Here is a 19,322-nt window from a genome sequence, read left to right as displayed (position 1 = left end):
TGGCATGCGACCACTCTTCAGAACACATAAAGCATCCTGCATTGCCATAAGCGATCATGGGTAAGCCACAATTGTGAATCCCAACTCCTCCAATTCTATATGAGGCAGAATGGGGTTCTCCCACCTCCCTACAATGTGGTTGCCATTTTGGTTGTACCATGTACAATCTTACAAAAATCGCGCAGCTCATATTTGGAACACAATGCATCTGCAAAGATCAGCATCAGCATCAGACATGGCTTGTGCTCTTCATAGAGCCTGCTCCAAAGAAACTGCTTGCCGGGAATCCGTTCGTTGACAATAACTATGTCGAGTGACCGAGGGAGCATGGACGTGCAATGGATCCCATGAAGTCGCACCAATATTGCAGCTTATTACATAAGAAGCAATGAGCAGTGGTACAATGGCATCATGTGAATGCAGGCAGGCGAGTGCTACATGCCCGCTACAGATGCATTCTGTGCACTCCAATCTGGGGACGAGGAGGAGATAAGGTCTCCAATCAACTGTTGCATGGGTGCTAAAAAGAGATAGGAAAGGCGGTAGGTCTGAGAGCGTGGGGCGACAACTGAAGATAGAAAGAGAGAGTTAGGTGGCACCAGTTCGGCCACTACAGAGAGCAAGTCCCCATGGCTGACAAACTTGAGAGTGGGTGTGTGTGTGTGTGTGCAGCTGCGAGAGGACAACAATTACTCGGACTGCAGATGAGGCCGCCTCTTGTGTGTACTTGTGGGTTGGCAGTCCACAGCCGCCGGGGGTGGGGAAAAATAAAGAGAGAGAGTTAGTTTTGGACGGCGAGACTGGAGAGAGAGAGAGAGAGAGAGAGAGAGAGAGAGAGAGAGGAATGACGCTGGCCACAAGTGTACTGTATCCAACTAAGGGGGAGATATAAAGAAAACTCATGGGAAGCAGAGCTGATTGAGAGGGCGGGAGAGAGAGAAAAGTTGGCGACTATCTGCATGCAAAAGGGAGGCTCCATCAACTGGCAGCAGCCATGCAAACGGGAATGTGAGGAAAATGGGGCAGAGTTAGAGCAAGTTACAGGAGCTACACATGCAAAAGCAAAGGTCAGGACCAGGTGGTGCTAGGTTGGTGCATGGTCTTTGTAGCCATTCCTTTTCGTGCTACCGCCACCATTATTTTGGTGATCTTCACTTGTTGTAAGAGTTTTATCGAGCACCTCTGCTTTTGGTGGCACTAGTCCTAGTTTGTGCTCCTAGCCATTATCGATGCTGCATCCACAAGATCAGCCCTCCAAATTTGCAGTTACCATGTTAGTTGCTCCCTGCTTGGGCTCGTTTCTATGGAGTTGCTATCCTCGGACCAACGACGTTGTGGTACTATCATGCTGTAGGGTAACATGGTGGTGATCACTATTGACAGCATGCCCTGTTGAACCTTGCTGCCGAAAGATCTAAATATAATAAACTACTCTCATTCTCTTTGAGTGCTACCTCTTCCTGTCTAATATTCCCTCATCTTCTTCAATCTCGGAAGCCGTATGTCATATATAGGTGAATCAAAATCTTTTTTTTGAAGCTAAGTTGCTTACCCCTTTCCTTATCTCCGAAGGGGTGCTTCCTATGAGGAGCACACTCTTCTCCTTCTTCTGAAACTCCAGCTTCATCTCTTTCATAAAACTGCCCTTGTTATTCCTAAGATTTTAGTCAAGCCCATATTTGAGATTATTCTAAGTCACGTAGATTACGTAAGTTTCTCTCTTCTCTGTTATCCTTGTACACAGAGTAAGCTCTATATAATCTGTTATATGTTTGATTATAGAATTTACAAGTTCTACACAATTCAAACACGATGGAAATCTTATGGGATTGATAATAATTTATGCAAAATCTTAAAATACGTTAAAAAAAAGAATAAAGGTTAACAGAGGCAAGGCTTATCTTTTATCATGATAATCTTGATAGTTATGATTGTTGCAACCCCAAGAATGTAGCCAAAGCTCTGATACCACTGCTACAAACGAACGCGCGATGGCCCTTCAAAATACTCATGATAACACAATACATACCATAAAACGATAAATCGGTATACCTGAATCGTCGCACACGCACATAATCAACGACGTACGCAAATAGAAAGAGACATAGAGCGAGAGAGAGTAGAAGAGCACGTGCAAATGCACCTCCTAGAGCGGAGTGCTACGCCAGCACGGCGAGAGAGAAGAGAGGAGAAGAGAGATCATTGAGACGGACACTGGGTGCAATCTCCCCCTGTGCAAGAGTGAGCATTTCCCTCTTGCACGTATTTATTTATAGATTTCTTGAATGCCCAAAAATGAGTACAAACTGGTCGGCCGTACATAATTGGCCAAAGCTCACAAAGAGCACTTGAATAATCAGATATACATAAAATGTAACATCCTTCTGCATAATCCATTATCTATTGATGCTCTTGCCACCTGTCAGCTGCAATAGATAATAAAATATCAATTCTATAACATGATTCTTTCAGAAAGAGCAATGTTTTGAAATCCACCTCGGATCCTACTTATCCTACTCTTAGATTCTCATGCAATGGGGTTCTGGAAAGTGTCCACAAACACTCGTTTTCTTGTCTTTTATGTTTTCCTGAGACTGATCTTAAGACTTGTCTCGTCTACTATTTGTACAATCCTACGATCTTAAAGGCACTCAACAAGTACAATTACTTCCAAGCTACCTCTACACAGCAAAAGACGACAATCTTAAGCTATGAGGTTTCTAAGAGAAAGTTTTGAACTCTAGGCGAACCTAGAGGAAGTTAAAGGATACGTCACAAGATGCTCGTGTTTTTCCCTAGTTTAGGTCTCTTTGATCGTCGACAGTGGTGCATGTGGGACGCATGTCTAACTTCACCACCATATCTTATTGCACTATTAGCGAGAACCACGATCAATTTGTCAATCCATAGGATGAAGCTAATTCGACTAGTACATAGAGACTACAAGAGGATGTCAATCTCTCGAAAAACAACTAACAACTCGCATCTAACTCAGGCTACACTCAAGTGACTGAAATCACCAAAAGCCAATCGCTCATCAACAAACAAATCACATCCGTTATAGCATCACATGACATCCAAACGTAACGAAACTTCTAGGACAAGTTTATATGACCTAAGCACACATGCTTATGGTCTCAAACCACACTTTAAGTCAAGTTCCAAAATCGCGATTATTAACGGCACTGGATTTTTGACCTGGTCGTTTTCGACCCATAATGCATCTAAATGCTTAGCAATGATGCCCCAATACCCCACCTATGCTTAGTTTTTAATTTGAAAGTGTAAATTCCTAGTTATGATGAAATTAAGCCGCGACTCGTCGACGCCAAAAGCTACGAAATAATGTGAACTACTTACGTCAATGCATAGAGCTCTTACTTGCCGACTGCAATGTGACAACCGGGGAACGAGTAGGAAGCGCGAGAAGGTAAGGAATGAGCGCCATTAGCTCACGTTGTGTATTTCTTATCAAAAACTTATAAAAAAACTTACAAAAATTGGCTTCTATACCTTAGCCAAGGTTTTTGGGTGGTTAAAACTAATAATATGGAGTTCTACCAAAGCTGACAAATGACTGGCTGATACAATCTGGAAGCTTGTAGCCCCGGCTCATTAATTACAGAGTTTATCCGAGAAAATAGAGTTACAATATTTCTGATTTATCAAAATAATAAATGTTTTACAAAGAGAACTCCGAAAAATGGTGTCCTTGTTAGCTTACTGCTAAAGCAGGAGCGCGAGTTGAGGAGAACATTCAGGCAAGGTGCCACATGGGTAGAAGGGGTTGAAAGGACCTGCCAAAGCAAAAGAGGAGGAAAGGTTTCTGAAGAGGGTACAAAGGGCAAAGTTTTTTTTCTCTTTTTTAAAATTACAAAGCTCAATTTTTCTTTTTGTTAAAATTCAATTGAGAGCGTTTCCATGATGGGAGTCAGCTCTATAAAGAATTAAAGGGCTCTCAGTGATAGGAGTCAAACAGTTCAAGAGAGAGAGACCTTTCAGCGCGGCAGTGAAGCATTAACACAAGAGCAAGGGAAGTTGAAGAACCAGGGATGCTCATGTTAAGGAAGAGCAAGGCGAGATAAAGACTTTCTCGCGCTCTTGTGATAAAGGGCATGGCTTCTTTTTCTTCCACTCTTGACTAAGCAGAAGTCAGCCAATTCTTTGTTTAAGCTTGTAGTTAAGTTCTAACCAAACTTTAATTTGACAGTAAAAAGATTTTGAGTCCCAAAGTGCGGTTTGTATCTCTGAAATATCATTGTGTCATTTCTCTCACCAATCCCCACATAAGGCAACCCGGTGTTGATCCCGGCTCACTAACTGCAGAAATTTATCCCCGACACCGTCTACCAACCTCCCATCTCTACTGGCACCGATTTTCCGGTTTTGTGTCCAGAGCTGCAGGAAATCCTCTTACAAATCTAGAGAAGAAGCAATGTAAAGCCTGTGGTTGTGGTCGCCAGGCTCTCCGCTACCCATCCTCTTCAACTGCGCTGCATTGCCTACCAAAGTCCTTCGATAGGTAGAGGTTGGGCTTCCTCTCCCATGTGTGTGTGTGTGTGTGTGTGTGTGTGTATGTGTGTGTGTGTGTGTTTGTGTTTGTGTGTTGAGGTTGTGTTTGTGATTGTGGTTGCCTGGCTCTCCGCTACCCATTCTCCTTAGCTGCTCTACGTTGCAGACCATCCATTTCTACGGCAATTTCTTTGAGGGCTACATCCCTTCCGATTTTGAATGCCGTCTCCCCAACCTCAACGCATTGTCACCCACTCTAGCAAATTGTTCCTTCACCAACCTTGTGCTGGGCTTCATTAATTTCTCAGGTGCTAGAGTGGAATGTGACTTATATAGCATAATAAGCTCAAGAAAGATCAAATTATAATTATTTCTTGCAATATAGGCAGCACTTGTGAGGCAATGTTAGGAAAATGGAATGAGCTCCATCGATAGAGTGATCTTCAGTTCAATAGCTTCATGGGCAGCATTCCTCCTCAAATTGGCAAATTTGGCCATCCTTATCCTCAACAACAACTTCTCTGGAAGCTTTCTTCAAGGAATGGGCATGCTCTCTTCACTTGAGGATGCCTTTGGCATAGTGGATGCACACCTTTAGCACTCATGCAAGCTCTCTCTCTCTCTCTCTCTCTCTCTCTCTCTCTCTCTCTCTCTCTCTCTCTCTCTCTCTCTCTGCTCCCATTGAAGAAGCAATGTGCAAGTTTAACTTTGTACTACAACACCTTAAACTACAAAGTCTAGAGTCCAAAACGACAGGAACGCCTTGCTCTTAAAGAGTGGGCATGGTTTAGTTGTGGGTAATAGAATGATTTTAATTTTGGAAAAAACTCCGAGCGTTGTCGACACTCAAGTGTGGACACGCACGCACAACCACACACACACACACACACACACACACACACACACACACATAGAGAGAGGGATTAATTTTTAAAGTTTTGATTTTGTGTGTGATCATTGGCACCCCCAACCCGCAATTTTATTTTCTCATCAGGAAAGTGTGCAATGCACACAAGTCTATTGTTAGCTCTAAAGGGGATCCAGGAGCGGGGGAGAGAGTGTGAGAGAAGGGTTAAAAATTTGAATAGAGGGAATGTGCCCCACACGAGAGTGAGCCATTGAAATGCAAGCCCACAAAACCCACTGCTTTATTAGTAGCTTGGTGCATGGCACACTACCATCCAACCAGTCCTACTATCGAGTCTCTCTCTCTCTCTCTCTCTCTCTCTCTCTCACACACACACACACACACACACACACACACACACACTTTGTTACTTGCTTTTTTTAAAGCTTTCAGCATTAAAAAATCTATTAATCACTAAATTATGTCACCTTGGGTAGATTGCTTCAATTTAACACTAAGTTGGAAATCTACCATGGGGAAGAGCCCTTGTAGGCTATTAACTGCCACTTAAGCTATAACTGGCAAGTAAAAGAACGTGGGTCTCCACACTCTACACTTACCTACTCTGTCGTGAGGCGCTGTGGTAAAAAGACTTGGCAATGGTGAGCTGGACCACTACTAAGGCAGCCGCGTGGTGTCGACTCCCCAGAAGGCGCATACTACACTCAAGACCTGCACATGCCAAGAGGACGCTTTCTACCCCTCACTTAGCTTTGGGTGTGTGTTTTTTAAGAGAGAGGATTGTGTGTTGATTTGCAATATCTACTTGTGCACCAACATGGAGCTTGTAGTTCAACCAACTTAGGTTTGCCACTATCTGCTAAACGAGGCTTTCTTTCCTGTTGAGATTGCATAAACATATACATGCTAGGGTATTTTTTAACACCTGCACGGGATGCCTAATATAGCACAACGAATGTAAGTACATAGGGTTAAAGGGTTTTTTTGTTACTCTACAACTGGGTTTTTGATTTTTTCTTAGTAAAAGCCATATATGGTTTTGATAATGGGAGTACTTATGATGAGGTTTTGGCCTGTAAATTTTGGTCGTTGTACACAATGTAAATTCTGATGCTATGCGTTAACTAGTTCACTGGTTTTTTAGGAGAAGTATTTGTCTAAAAATACTTGATTTGGCATAATTTGGTCGTAAAGATACTGATAGCGCGGATAGAATTGATATCTGCGCATAGATGTGGGGGAATATTGTTTGGTAACTGCCTCTTGACTTGACATAGAAATAGTATGTTGCCTAGAGCTTTGGGATGGAGTGTATACACCTAAAGATTAGTGGTGCTTGCACATGCTAATGACGTTGTATCATTATTACATGTCGCTTACCTGTTAAAACCTATTGTGGGAGTTAGCTTATTGAACTTTGTCGTGGTTTCTTTTTTGCCCAATATGAAGGTAAGTATCCTGTCACTTACAAATTCTGATAAACCCTACGATATGGGTTGGCTTATTAAACTTTGTGGTGGTTTCTTTTGCCCACTAAGAAGGTAAGTATCTTGTTGATGCATAATGGAGCTTTGGATGGAAGGGTGCACCTCGGATGGTTATTGGTTCTTGCATATGCTACTATCGTTGTCGATACATAATGCAACTTTGGGATGGGGGGTTCACCCCATATGATTATTGGTTCTTACGCTTGGTATTGTTGCTATAACTGGGTATCATGGTAACTGTCACTCAAAAAATCTGGCAAAACCCTCCGTTTGGGTTGGCTTAGGGAATTTTTTGCCCATTTACACACACACGTTGCATGTTTTATAAATGATGGCGACCTTGGGGGAATATGGCCCGCCGGCTGCATTCCATACATGGACCTATTTGATATTAGTTGATTGGTCGAGATAATACACTACTTGCATTCACAGCTTGCCCTTATTTTTTGGTTTGACAAGTTGGACGGCGGGCTAGGATACCACAAAGGGTCTCTACCACTTAGCTTGCTATGAGATTGTGACTTATAGAATTAGGAAGGATTGGATTCCACTTTAAACATAAACATTATCAATTCTAAATATTCAACAACAAGCTTGAACTCGTTAATGATATTTTAGGCTTCTTTACAGACGGAGCCTCAGTAATTTGGCATATAAAAACTCAAGAAGCTTGTTTGTTTTAGGGGAGCATACCACTTGGAGTAGAAGGGGGTATGGCCCTCTATTTAAGATTAAAGTACTAAATCAACTTTGGTATATTAAAAACCTTTTAGAAAAACAACATAAGTACTTTGGACTAAGCTTGCAAGTTTTAAAAAAAAGTTAAGAGATGGACATGGATAACAACTGGCATAGTCCATTGATACCTATAAAACACATCCAAGGCGTTGTCTTGTTTGGATGGATGCAGGTAAGGACTCTATCTTATCTTGGAGTTTTTTTTTGGCTTAAAAGCAGTTGTCCACACATGATTACACATATAACTACAGCAGAGGAAGTACTTCTGATAACTGTATACTAGAATGAGGCTTCATTCTTATAAGCATTGTACAAAATTGATTCTAAGATTGAGTTGTTTTTGTACTTATCATTTCCTTTTCTCTAGAACCAGCTATCTTTTGAATGTAAAAGTTCAATTATGTGTTATTAGCTATGTTAAAACAGCTACACACACACACACACAAAGAGAGAGAGAGAGAGAGAGAGAGAGAGAGGCTAGCTAGGTCCTTCTTAAAAGCACAAGCCCTATTGGTGGTAATGCTTGCTAATAAAGGAGCTGCTATATTGGCGATGGATGATGGATGGCTATGAAATCCTTGCACAGAAGGTGGTTGGAGGCAATAACAAGAGGCGTTGCAACTAGCTAGCTCCTCAAATCATTGCACAAGCCCCATTGGTGGTGGGTTTTACTATGGTGAATGGTGGCTTTGAAAACCCTTGGTCGATAGGTGGTTAGTGATCGCAGTAGGAGGTATTATTATGGGATGTGTTTGGTAGCTGGACATGTGGCCAGTGGTAAAAAGGAAAGTGTGTGAGAGACTTCACACCTCTGCATGAGGGAGGCCGAAAAAGTCTTAGTCTGTAATTTTTGTGTAAAACAGGTTTTTTGAAAAAAGACAAGGAAAGCAACATTTTGAGCCTTTTTGCGTCTCACGCACAGGGGCTAATTCTGCACCAAATAGGAGATATTCAATTTTTTGTACTCTGTTGTATTAGCGGGGGGGGGGGGGGGGGGGGGGGGATCCATAAGCTTTGAGCATTCTAATCCTAAGCCAAGCTTCCTTAGCCACTCTAATTAAAACCGCCATAGCCCACTCTAATCCTACCTTCCATAGCCGACTTTGCCAAAAGCTTGAAATCTATGAAGTCTATAGTGTTAAGCCCAATATTATTAGCCTGATCGGATTGAAGCCATAACCCAAGCCATAATCTCTTCCATAAGCAATAGGTGGTTAGTGATCACAGTAGGAGGTATTGTTATGGGATGTGTTTGGTAACTAGGCTTGAAGGCCCCCACCCCATGAATGGTGGATGGGCTTAGGGTGGATGGTGGTAGTGTAGTAGTAGTATCATTCAACACAAGGTTGCAGTTACCGACTCTGCTATGCAATGTTATCCAATCAATCTTGGCTACTAACTCTTGCATCTCTGCCATCCAATTAGACCTGATATGCCAGCCTATTGAAATTGATCAGCTTGAGCACAATAGGTATGGGCAGCATGAAGATCGATGGTTATAATTGTGCCACCTAGAAAAAGCCGCAGAACGACAGATGCCTGTGTGTGAGAGATCACTACTGGCTAGAGGAGATGAGGGTTGACCTACATCGGCTAGCCATCCAACACACATCCATGAAAGTGCATGGCACAGAAGCCTTGGCCATTGCGCATATTAGCTTTTGGTTGGCTGCTAGACCCATTGTGCTCACTACGAGAGAGAGAGAGAGAGAGAGAGAGAGAGAGAGAGAGAGAGAGAGAGAGAGAGAGAGAGAGAGAGAGAGAGAGAGAGAGAGAGAGAGGGGGGCACGGGGGGAGTGCACCAGGGGAAGGGGGGCACGGGAGGAGTGCACCAACTCTCTCTTTCTCTCTCTCTCTCTCTCTCTCTCTCTCTCTCTCTCTCTCTCTCTCTCTCTCTCTCTCTCCCCCACATTTGAGCCTTGCGAAGAATCTGGTATGTATCCCACCACATGTATGAAGCCCGCGACCTCATGCCATTGTTGTCCATTCCTGTTGCTTGTAGGCAACTTGCTTGCTTTCGTGCAGCACCGCTTCCATGATGGGAAAAAAGAGCAAAGGGAAGCATAAAAAGTCTATTTGAAGCTTACACATTTATTGAGCAGTGATTAGGGCTCGAGAACAAGTAAGGAGACCCAAGAAGTGTATGTTTTATGTGGTTATGAAAGCCTAAGCATAGAGATTTCATGCTTGAAGAAAAGGTTTTTACATGTGAAAAGGCTCTTAGGACATGCAAGGCAACTTGGGTAGAGGAAGACATGTGGTCAGTGGTAGAAAGGAAAGTGTGTGAGAGACTTCAGACCTCTGCATGAGGGAGGCCGAAAAAGTATTAGTCTGTAAATTTTTTGTAAAACAGGTTTTTTGAAAAAAAACAAGGAAAACAACATTTTGAGCATTTTTGCGTCTCATGCACAAGGGTTAATTCTGCACCAATTAGGAGATATTCAAGTTTTTGTACTCTGCTGTATTAGCGGGGGGGGGGGGGGGGGGGATCCATAAGCTTTGAGCATTCTAATCCTAAGCCAAGCTTCCATAGCCAATCTTAATCCAAGCTTCCTTAGCCACTCTATTTAAAACCGCCATAGCCCACTCTAATCCTACCTTCCATAGCCGACTTTGCCAAAAGCTTGAAATCTATGAAGTCTATAGTGTTAAGCCCAACATAATTAGCCTGATCGGATTGAAGCCATAACCCAAGCCGTAATCTCTTCCATAATCCATATTTAATCATTTTCCTGGGATCTCTCTCTCTCTCTCTCTCTCTCTCTCTCTCTCTCTCAAAGCAGTAGAGGAAGAATGAAGAAGAGGAATATTATCAAGGCAAGCTTGGCAGGCCCATTAAGGTAGAAACCAATGTAAGGAGCTTAAACTCCACAATTAGCATTTAATTTAAGCAACGGTATGGTTAATTATCCGCTTTGGGTAATCAAGCTTTAGAATCTTGTTCAAGCTGTCAGTTTTAAGCATTGTCTACATTAATTGTGTCTGCTGCAACTCTCTTCCTCACACCTCTCATAGCCAGAGGCCCTGCGCCTTCCCGGCTCACCTTTCAAACACAAATCCCCCGACATCGCTCTACCATTGATGAATCAAATTATCTTATCATTCTCAAATTGGTTGTGGGCAATTAGGGGCCTCTCTTGTTCTATCAATCACATAGAATCGTTGAGATTGAGTCTAGAGGTGTGCAAGAGGGCCTAAGCTAAGAAATCTCTCTCTCTCTTTCTCTCTCTCTCTCTCTCTTTGAGAAGGACGACCATGGTGCAAAGCAAGGCATGCAACCCAAGGGTCGGATGCCTGTGTGTGTTGCGCAGTGGAGTAGGCCAGATGCACGTCATGTGCATAGGATGGCGGGAGGCATTGCGTACATGGCATCCCTCTTTTGCCTCCCCATTCCGAAAGGAAGGGTGCAAAAGGCGCTCTGCCATGGAAGCTTGCAAAGGGTGGGCTTGGGGTTGAGCCTTCGATGTCCCTGCATGTTGAAGATGATGTCGATGACATGGCAGGGCTTTTGCTTCGATATTGGTTGATTCCGAGGAAAGAAATTGATTAAGCAGTGAGGGAAGGGGAAGCAGAGTGGACGGCCTACCTATTGTGTGAGAACTACAGGCAAGGAGCTTCGTTTGTGGTTTGGGCAGGAAAGGTGGAATCGGGAGTGAAGGCAGGGCTGTGCAATGATGGGAGGGAAAGGGGACGTGGTGGCCATGGAGCTGGTGAGGAGTAGGTTCATGGGCTGTAGCTCTCTGTGTATTTGTTTGTATCCATTGTCGGCCAGAAGTATTTATGCGCATCGAGCATGAGAAGACACTTCAATCGGTCAATTCAGCTAGGGAGCAAAGGGGGGGACCTGCTGACTGGTTCTCTCTCTCTCTCTCTCTCTCTCTCTCTCTCTCTCTCTCTCTCTCTCTCTCTCTCTCTCTCTCTCTCTCCTGAACGCATGCAAGGATGGGGACACGGAGTGGGGGAGACATTGTCGAGTGGGTTGCATGCGCGCAATGGGGCAGGGGATAATGTTCATCTCTCTCTCTCTCTCTCTCTCTCTCTCTCTCTCTCTCTCTCTCTCTCTCTCTCTCTCCTACCAAGCGGAGGCAATGGCGATGAGAACAGGAGGGGGTAAGGAGGGCGCCGATACTAGAACACAGTGGAACATGGCCGTTTACTGGAACAAGGAAGCAAGGGGCGCCCTCTCTGAGCACAGACTGATAAAGAGGTTCCGAGTGCAAGAACTGTTTGTTAGCTGATGGAGCTGATCGGGAGACAATTGTGGGTAGAAGTTGCAGGTTCGTTTCATGCTGGTGCAACATGGAAGTGAACCGAGGTGGGGGGACTTCATCGTGATCACCAACGGGGCCTTGGTAAGGAGGGGCGTGTGCATTCAAGGGGGCTATGTGTATGCGTAGGAACTGGGGCAAGGGAACATATGACAAAGGATAGGCTATGCTTTTTTGAAACTATTGGGAGGGAATCTTCAAGGTAAATTAATGGTAAGTGTAGAATGGATGGAGTAGGTCCGCCAAATTTTGCGAGTGGCGTTTATTAGATGGTATCTGGCCAGATCCTTTGAGTTTTGAGGTGAAAAAGGGGAGCATAGAGGCACGTATCTGTGCCATGGAGCAGGGAAAGTAGAAGGATAGAACACATATATATTTCGCTCTCTCTCTTATTGCATAGACTATAGGCTATAGGTCACACTTTGTTCATATGTCTCTCACTGGTTGTGCATAGGTAGGAGGAGACACATTCTCTCTCTCGGAGCTTGACCTTCTTATGATTCTTATGAGTGTCCTAGGGAATGGAATCGTTTAATTGTGAGAGGGAGTATAAATTTAATGATGATTCCCTAGGCGACTTCTCCCTACCCATTTTAGTTAACTAGCAAGCCTCGTAATTTTATCACTTGTTAAAAAATTGTCTATCTATATCTATATTAAAGAGAGAGGGGTGGCCCTCCACGTGGCTGCAAATGCCTGCAGCCATGGCCCTTCTTCTCCTCCCTTTCTATGTGGAGCAACAAACTTGATGAGGCTGTAGCCTACGTGGAGCAGCAAATCTGACGAGGCATAGCATGACCTGGATGCATTGAGTCGTGAATCACTCTCTTCAAGTGCGGGCTACCCCTTGAGGCGCGGGTTGCCATTAGCGCCATGCCCAACTACCTTGAGGCGTGTGTTTCCTGCTGCCAAAGAGCCGCCAGGGGGAGAGAGAGAGAGAGAGAGAGAGAGAGAGAGAGAGAGAGAGAGAGAGAGAGAGAGAGAGAGAGAGAGAGAGAGAGAGAGAGAGAGAGAGAGAGAGAGAGAGAGAGAGAGAGAGAGAGAGAGAGAGGTCTGAGCGTTTCTAATCCCCAGCTTGCCTGCGTATTCTGCCCCCTGCAAGCTATGGAAGTCCACACCCACAACCCTTTGTGTAGCTACAACGACGTCCCTTGCGTCGTCTTCACGCTCCCCGTCATGCCGCCTTCCCGCCATCAGAGGATCCCTCAAGCATTAGGGATGCAACACATCTAGCAGCTCCTCGCTTCAGGAGAGCCTACAACGCATGGCTACCAAGATCACTCAAAACCCTACCCTTCGCAATGATGCTTTCTTTGCGATGAATGCCCTCTGGGCAGTGCCAGCCATAGCTGCGGAAGTCGCAGAAGAGACAAAAGAGAAGGGAAAGGTTATGGATGACAGCGGCAGGAGTACGCGTGCAAGACCTCCAAAGACAGCACAACTACGACCACTGAAATTGCGATGTTGTTGCATCCTAAGGGCCGCACGTGCAGAGACCATGGCGGAGCTCAACAAGATGAAGAGGGAGACAACAACACAGCTTGATGCTTCTGCACCTCTAGGTTTGCAATAGCTTCTGCAAGCTCTTTCTCTATTCCTGAAGCTTGGCATGAGACTTTGAAGAGCCTTGACAAGGAAGTCCAAGATCTAAGTGAGGAGATTATTGCTAAGGTCATTCATATCAAGGTCATTCCCTTCAAGATATGACATGTGAGTTTGTCCTATTTTTTTGCTCCTTGCACTTCATTTCCGGCTGGAGCGAGAGGCCCTTTCGACAATGCCCCCTCTTGCCCTATTGTACCCGATCATGTAATTTGTCCAAATGTAATTGCCTCTCACATTGATAATGCCATGTGCAAGACCTGGCTGAATCCACCATGTGAATGTACTGTGTATATTTGAGCTATTGTAGCTTCATATTTGGTGATCTACTTTTAATCCGCAAGCTTACTGAAAGCTCACATGGAGTAAGGGACAACATTGAGCCGTTGACCTTCAGATGCAAGTTCCCACTCCATGCTTGCTTGATACCAAGCCACTGTTGGCGTTGATCAGATGTTGGTGCCCCACTTCGTCCCAAGCTTCTCGCTCTTCACTACACACAGTAAGCAGCTCCGCAAATGACACCACCACCCTTCATTGCCCAGATCTCTCTCTCTCTCTCTCTCTCTCTCTCTCTCTCTCTCTCTCTCTCTCTCTCAACTGCCTACCGATACTTGCCTCCACGTTCAGATCTCTTTCGGCCTGTGTGTGTGTGTGTAGTTTGCAAGGCGATGGCCATTGTCATCATCATCGAAACAACTATGATCACAATCATCAGTAATGTGGGGTGTTAGGCTGGTGAAAGTCAAGGTGAGTGGAGTCGAGGACTAGGAGAGTGAAGAGGTAATGGGTAGCGGCCAAGGGCTATTGGTGATGCGGTGCATCGATGCAAGAGCTCCCTCCGCGTGCGCCGCAGCTTTCTCCGCCCTCCTCAACCTCCTGCTTGCCTACACGTTCGACACCTGCTCTGCCAGGGCCAGCGTCTCGACATCAGAATTTAGCTTTTAATTTACTTCATTTTATTTTGTAACCAGACATTGTATTAGATCCACTAAGATTATATTCTCATCGGCCATAATTTTGGCCTTTTGAAGATGGTTAAGATCCATCAAGTTTGTATCAATTTGCTCTCATTAGTCATTTTGGACTTTTGAAGAGGTTAATATAACATTTCATTTCATTTCTCATTCTCTCTCACTCTCGATCCCTCTCTTTCTCTCTCTCTCTCACACACACAAGGCTGCACACAAGTTCCTTTTTTTTCTCAGTGATTTGAAACTCTCTCTCTCTCTCTCTCTCTCTCGCGCGCGAACAACGCTTGATGCGGGCATCTTCAATCACTGATGTTCATTTTAGCTTTTGTTTTCCTTCATTTTATTTTGTACCCAGACATTGTATTAGATCCACTAAGATTGTATCAGTTTGCTCTTATTGATTATCTTGGCCTTTTAAAGATGGTTAAGATCCACCAAGTTTGTATCGGTTTTCTCTCACGTGAAGAGAGAGACACAGAGAGAGAGAGAGAGAGAGAGAGAGAGAGAGAGAGAGAGGGGCCGCCGAAGGCTGTTGGCCATACTAGTTAGTTCAAAAATTACAATGTTTGAATCATTCCTCCATAAACCACGTGGCACTTTGCACGAAACCTTCTCTCCATTATTATAGTTAGATTAGATTCGATTAGATTAGAAGGTGACGACGCATCTTTATTGTCCGGATACGTGAGAAATCTCGCTAGGTCTTCTTGGTCAGAAAGAGAGGGAGACAAAACGATTCGCAGTTCGCTTTGAGGGCTTTCTTGGAACTCCTGTGTCTGCACGCGTCCATCGCAGGAATGGTAAGTGCGTCCCTCCTCCTGCTTCCTTGTTCCTTTCTGGTTCGGGCGCTTCTAACAAGAATTCTCTTCCCGCGTCACTGCAGGGCGACCAACCTTCTCGCAGGTACGTTGATCTGATTTTCATGGTGTGAATTTACGACTGGTGTTTTTGCGGGAAGACAAGTTGTGTGTGTGTGTGTGTGTTTGTGTGTGTGTGTGTGTGTGAGAGAGAGAGAGAGAGAGAGAGAGAGAGAGAGAGAGAGAGAGAGAGAGAGAAAGATTCGTGTCTCACGGGCATGCTTTCCAATGTCTACCCATTACCTGCTTGCCATTACCTATTTTTTTGTCTGTTACACTCTTTTGTATTGTAAGTTTTTTCCTTATATTTTGCTACTGGTTTTGCACTCTGCTTTATTTCACCGGGTGAATGCATAAATAATTTTCCTGGGTTGTTAAACATATCACGCATTCTTGTTGGCACCTTTGAGTGGTTTGTGCTATCTGGGTTTTGATCTTCTCCTTGGTCTGCACCTGCACACACTTGAAATCATGCAAATTCTGAGGCTGATTTTTAGAAATAGAAATGTTCATACGCCATTTCTCCTTTCTCTAACTTGAAGAATCCTGTTAGCGCAACAGAAAAGACCTCACATAAAGGTCTAGTGGAAGTTTTGGAGCATCTCCAAGATGGCTCCCTTATAGTTTTAACCTGATTTCGATTAGTACATTGAAGTGCTACGTGAAATTGGACAGCTAGTAGGAATGAATTGTACCCATGCTAAAGTAAGATGGGTGGATGGCAGATGGCAGACAGCTAGTAGGAATGAATCTATTAATCTTGGGGGGGCTGGAGCCTAATGAGGATGAGTGAGGCTTTTTGACTGTGAAGGGGCCATGCTGTGGTTATCACTTTCAGGTATTCAGCTTCGCCTCCCAGGCGTTCCAAATATCGATCTCGATCTCGCTCTCGATCTCGATCTCGTAGTCCGGCTCCCAGAGCCCGTTCTCCTTCCAGGTCTCCAAGTCGGTCAAGGTCTGCCAGTAACTCTTGCTGTGCTGTTTTTATACTGAGAGCTGTATTAAATGCTAATATTTGGAAGGTATTTGGTGGCAGGAGTCCAGCAGATTCTACTAATCCTGGGAACAATTTGTTTGTTACGGGCCTGTCTACTCGGACGACAGAGTCAGATCTGGAGGATTTTTTTGCGAAGGAGGGAAAGGTAGAGTATCAGGCAGAGTGAAAACCATGTCAACAAGAAATTGTGCCTGTCACGCTCTTCTTGTCGCTGTGTAAAATAGTCGTCATACCTCTTGCGACTATTCCATGCTTGTGGATATTTCTGTTCTGTTTATCCCCATTTTTTACCCCTTTCATTGAACTTCTAAATTTAAGTTGTGGCCATTTACATTCTCAGGTAGGTGAATGTAGGCTTGTTGTGGATGCCCGTTCAAGAGCGTCCCGCGGGTTTGCATTCATCACAATGGAGACCGTCTCAGTTGCAGAACGATGCATAAAGTACTTAAATGGAGCCACACTGGATGGGAGGGTTATAACTGTTGAGAAGGTGCGAAACTTGGACTTCTTATTGGATTGTTTGTACATCTTGTTTCTGGTTTTAAACTGTTTCTATCAGTTCGTCAGGATGTTTGTATCATGCCTTTGTTTCTAAATTTTACAGAGATTAGAGTTGCCGAAACTTTCATTCAAATATTCAGATTTTCTTTCGGGTTCTTGGTTGGTGCCAAGCCAGGCCAAATCAATATCAGAGCTACAACACTAGATCACTTGGTCAAATTATAACAGTTGTCGATTTGCACCAACTTAACAAATACCCTACCACCTTTCAAAGTTCAAACAATGACCACAACTTTAAGCAAGGCATCTGAGTTCGGGTATATTTTGCTCAAGATCTGCACCCGTTTGTGCGACATAATTTCCACGAGTTCTCTAGATTTTCTTGCTTATTTAGCCCATTAGTGTCACATGGCATTATATTTTCGCCCTCCTTGACAATTGCGTCCGTAATATACAGGCTACTCAGTGAATGTTAAGTAGGCTCTGCAGATTATAGCATATAAGTTAGGTATCAATTACGGATATCTTTTCACGAGGCAGGGTGTCCGTGTTTGATAGCCAATGCAGTCACATTGTTTTTTTGTTTGTATATCAGGCTAAACGCAGACGACCAAGGACTCCCACTCCTGGAAGATACTTGGGGCTCAGGAGGCCAGGTATGTATTTGAGGCATCGGAAAGTGGTATAGCTGTCTTGCAGACGTCACATTGTGTAGTTTTCGTCTGAGTTATGAACATTGGATATTGGGTGGGAGCATATTTTGATTCCAGGAATTGCTGAGGTTAGTGGGGGTGTTCATAGTGCATGCATATGGTTTAATTTTCTTGTGGATGACTTCCATGAGTTTATAGCTTGCACATTCTTCTAAAGGTGAATCTGGTTTAATTGCTGCGTGTATCAACCCCTAATCATCAGGTATATCAATCTCTGTTTTTCTAAACGTTCCTATCTTTTTCAGGGTATGGTGATCGCAGGAGACATTATGAGCCACCACGTGACTCATATCGTTCCCGGCGCCGAGACTATTCTCCAGAGTATTCTCCATATCGCAGCCAGAGGCACGGTCGAGATCGTGGTAGATCACCGGCTTATTCACCCTATCGGAGCCCAAGGCGTGGCTATTCCAGGTCTAGGTCTCCATCTCGCTCACCTTATTCAAGGTAGCAGTGCTGTGCATGACAGTGGGCAGCACTTTTAGGTGAGGAAGTGATTTGTGGGTGTCAAGTGGGTTTTCCCCAGTCTACTTGTGATAGGAAACAAATTAAGTTTTTAAAAGTTAAGCACAGCTGGATTGTTTGTGGGCTGGCATTGTTGCTGTTGGGATGCTGTGAAGACATTTTCCCCTAGTCCATGGCAGATTGGGCATACCCGTTTTGTCCTCACCGAAAGTAGTAGTTACTTGCCTATCGTATCCTCTGTTCTTTGGTAATGGCAAAGTAGTGACTTTAGTCTTGTAATTAATTTATACCTTCTGCCTTTTTGTGATTCTCAACATGATTCTTCTGCCTTTTAGTGACTTGGTCTTGTAATTAATTTACCTTCTGCCTTTCCGTGGTGTATCTCTTTTAATAAATGGTTTCCATCGTTTGTTTCTCTGGACTGTGTTTGTTTCTCTGGACTGCTACATGGGGCCTTTGCTGGGTAGAGTTCAAGATCAGAATTATTTGTTTATTATTTTATCGGAGTCTTATGTTTTTGTGCTATATTTTTTCAATTTAATGCTTCTTTGAGTGCTAGGCCTCATTATGGCTCAGTCTGCCCTTGATCTCCTGAGTCATGATAGAATCTCAGTACGCTGGTGACTACCATGGCTTGCACTTTCCTGTAAGGGTGAATCTCGGCTTATCCTGGATTCATCTAGGTATATATATGTTCAAAGGGAATTTTTGAGGGACCTGCTTGTAGTATATGCTTGTGTTGGTGCTTAGAAATTGCTGGGTATCTCTGGGCATGTCTGCATAGTCATGTTGGTGGTGTTTGGTCATTGAAGTATGTCAGCCAAGGCCATCTTGTCAGTCCTTGAGTAATGGGGTCGCTAGATGCTAAAGATGGTACTTGTACGTTAGTTCTCTAAGCGTGTCCTAGAAAAGAAATTTTGACTTGTCTTAGCCTGTTGAAGTAAATGATGGTAATTTGCAAAGCTCAATAAATAGTTCAAATAGCAGGATAGTCTCCGGAAATATCGAAGTGTGCTTTGTTGGGGTCTAGTACAAGATCAAACATTTTTGTTTACTGCCGAATTTTCAAGTTGTGCCGGTAGCTGCAATTGTTGGTCTTTGGGTTGCCAAAAGCGGTTTCACTGAGGTCTATCTAGTACATGCTTGGCCTTTGTGTAATTAGCTGAGTCTCTAGTGATTGCTTGGGAGAGGTTGTCTTTCTGGACTTGTTTGCGAAGTTATGGCCCAGTAACTGTCACTTGCTATATGGTTGAATAATTCTTAATAAATGCTTGGAACTTATACCAAGGATTGAAGCATGATCCTCAATAAATGCTTGGAACTGATACCAAGGATTGGAA

General features: G+C 44.0%; 1 protein-coding gene and 1 pseudogene across 1 annotated transcript; both read left to right on the top strand.

The window, feature by feature from the left end:
- Nucleotides 1-11,693: 11,693 nt before the first annotated feature.
- LOC147433131 (uncharacterized) lies at nucleotides 11,694-13,580 on the top strand (annotated as a pseudogene).
- A 1,531-nt stretch (nucleotides 13,581-15,111) lies between these two features.
- Nucleotides 15,112-18,320, top strand: LOC147433130 (uncharacterized). The gene is made up of 7 exons (XM_086492814.1): nucleotides 15,112-15,249; nucleotides 15,333-15,352; nucleotides 16,145-16,261; nucleotides 16,343-16,448; nucleotides 16,644-16,793; nucleotides 17,400-17,460; nucleotides 17,763-18,320. Exons 1-7 carry the CDS (start codon nucleotides 15,247-15,249, stop codon nucleotides 17,966-17,968), a joined length of 663 nt encoding a protein of 220 aa, XP_086348940.1. The 5' UTR covers nucleotides 15,112-15,246; the 3' UTR covers nucleotides 17,969-18,320.
- The last annotated feature ends 1,002 nt before the right edge of the window (nucleotides 18,321-19,322 follow it).

The sequence above is a fragment of the Adiantum capillus-veneris genome, chromosome 20 (genome assembly GCF_014529385.1).
Source record: "Adiantum capillus-veneris isolate H3 chromosome 20, ASM1452938v2, whole genome shotgun sequence".
Lineage (NCBI taxonomy): Eukaryota > Viridiplantae > Streptophyta > Polypodiopsida > Polypodiales > Pteridaceae > Adiantum > Adiantum capillus-veneris.
The sequence above is the reverse complement of the archived record's forward strand: the minus strand, read 5'-3'. Positions and strand labels throughout refer to the sequence as shown.

Bases quoted from the DNA above. Each gene is read 5' to 3' on its own strand.
- LOC147433130 (XM_086492814.1), top strand. The intron at 16,262-16,342 runs GTCTGCCAGTAA...ATTTGGTGGCAG, and splicing joins AGGTCTCCAAGTCGGTCAAG to GAGTCCAGCAGATTCTACTA. The intron at 17,461-17,762 runs GTATGTATTTGA...TATCTTTTTCAG, and splicing joins CTTGGGGCTCAGGAGGCCAG to GGTATGGTGATCGCAGGAGA.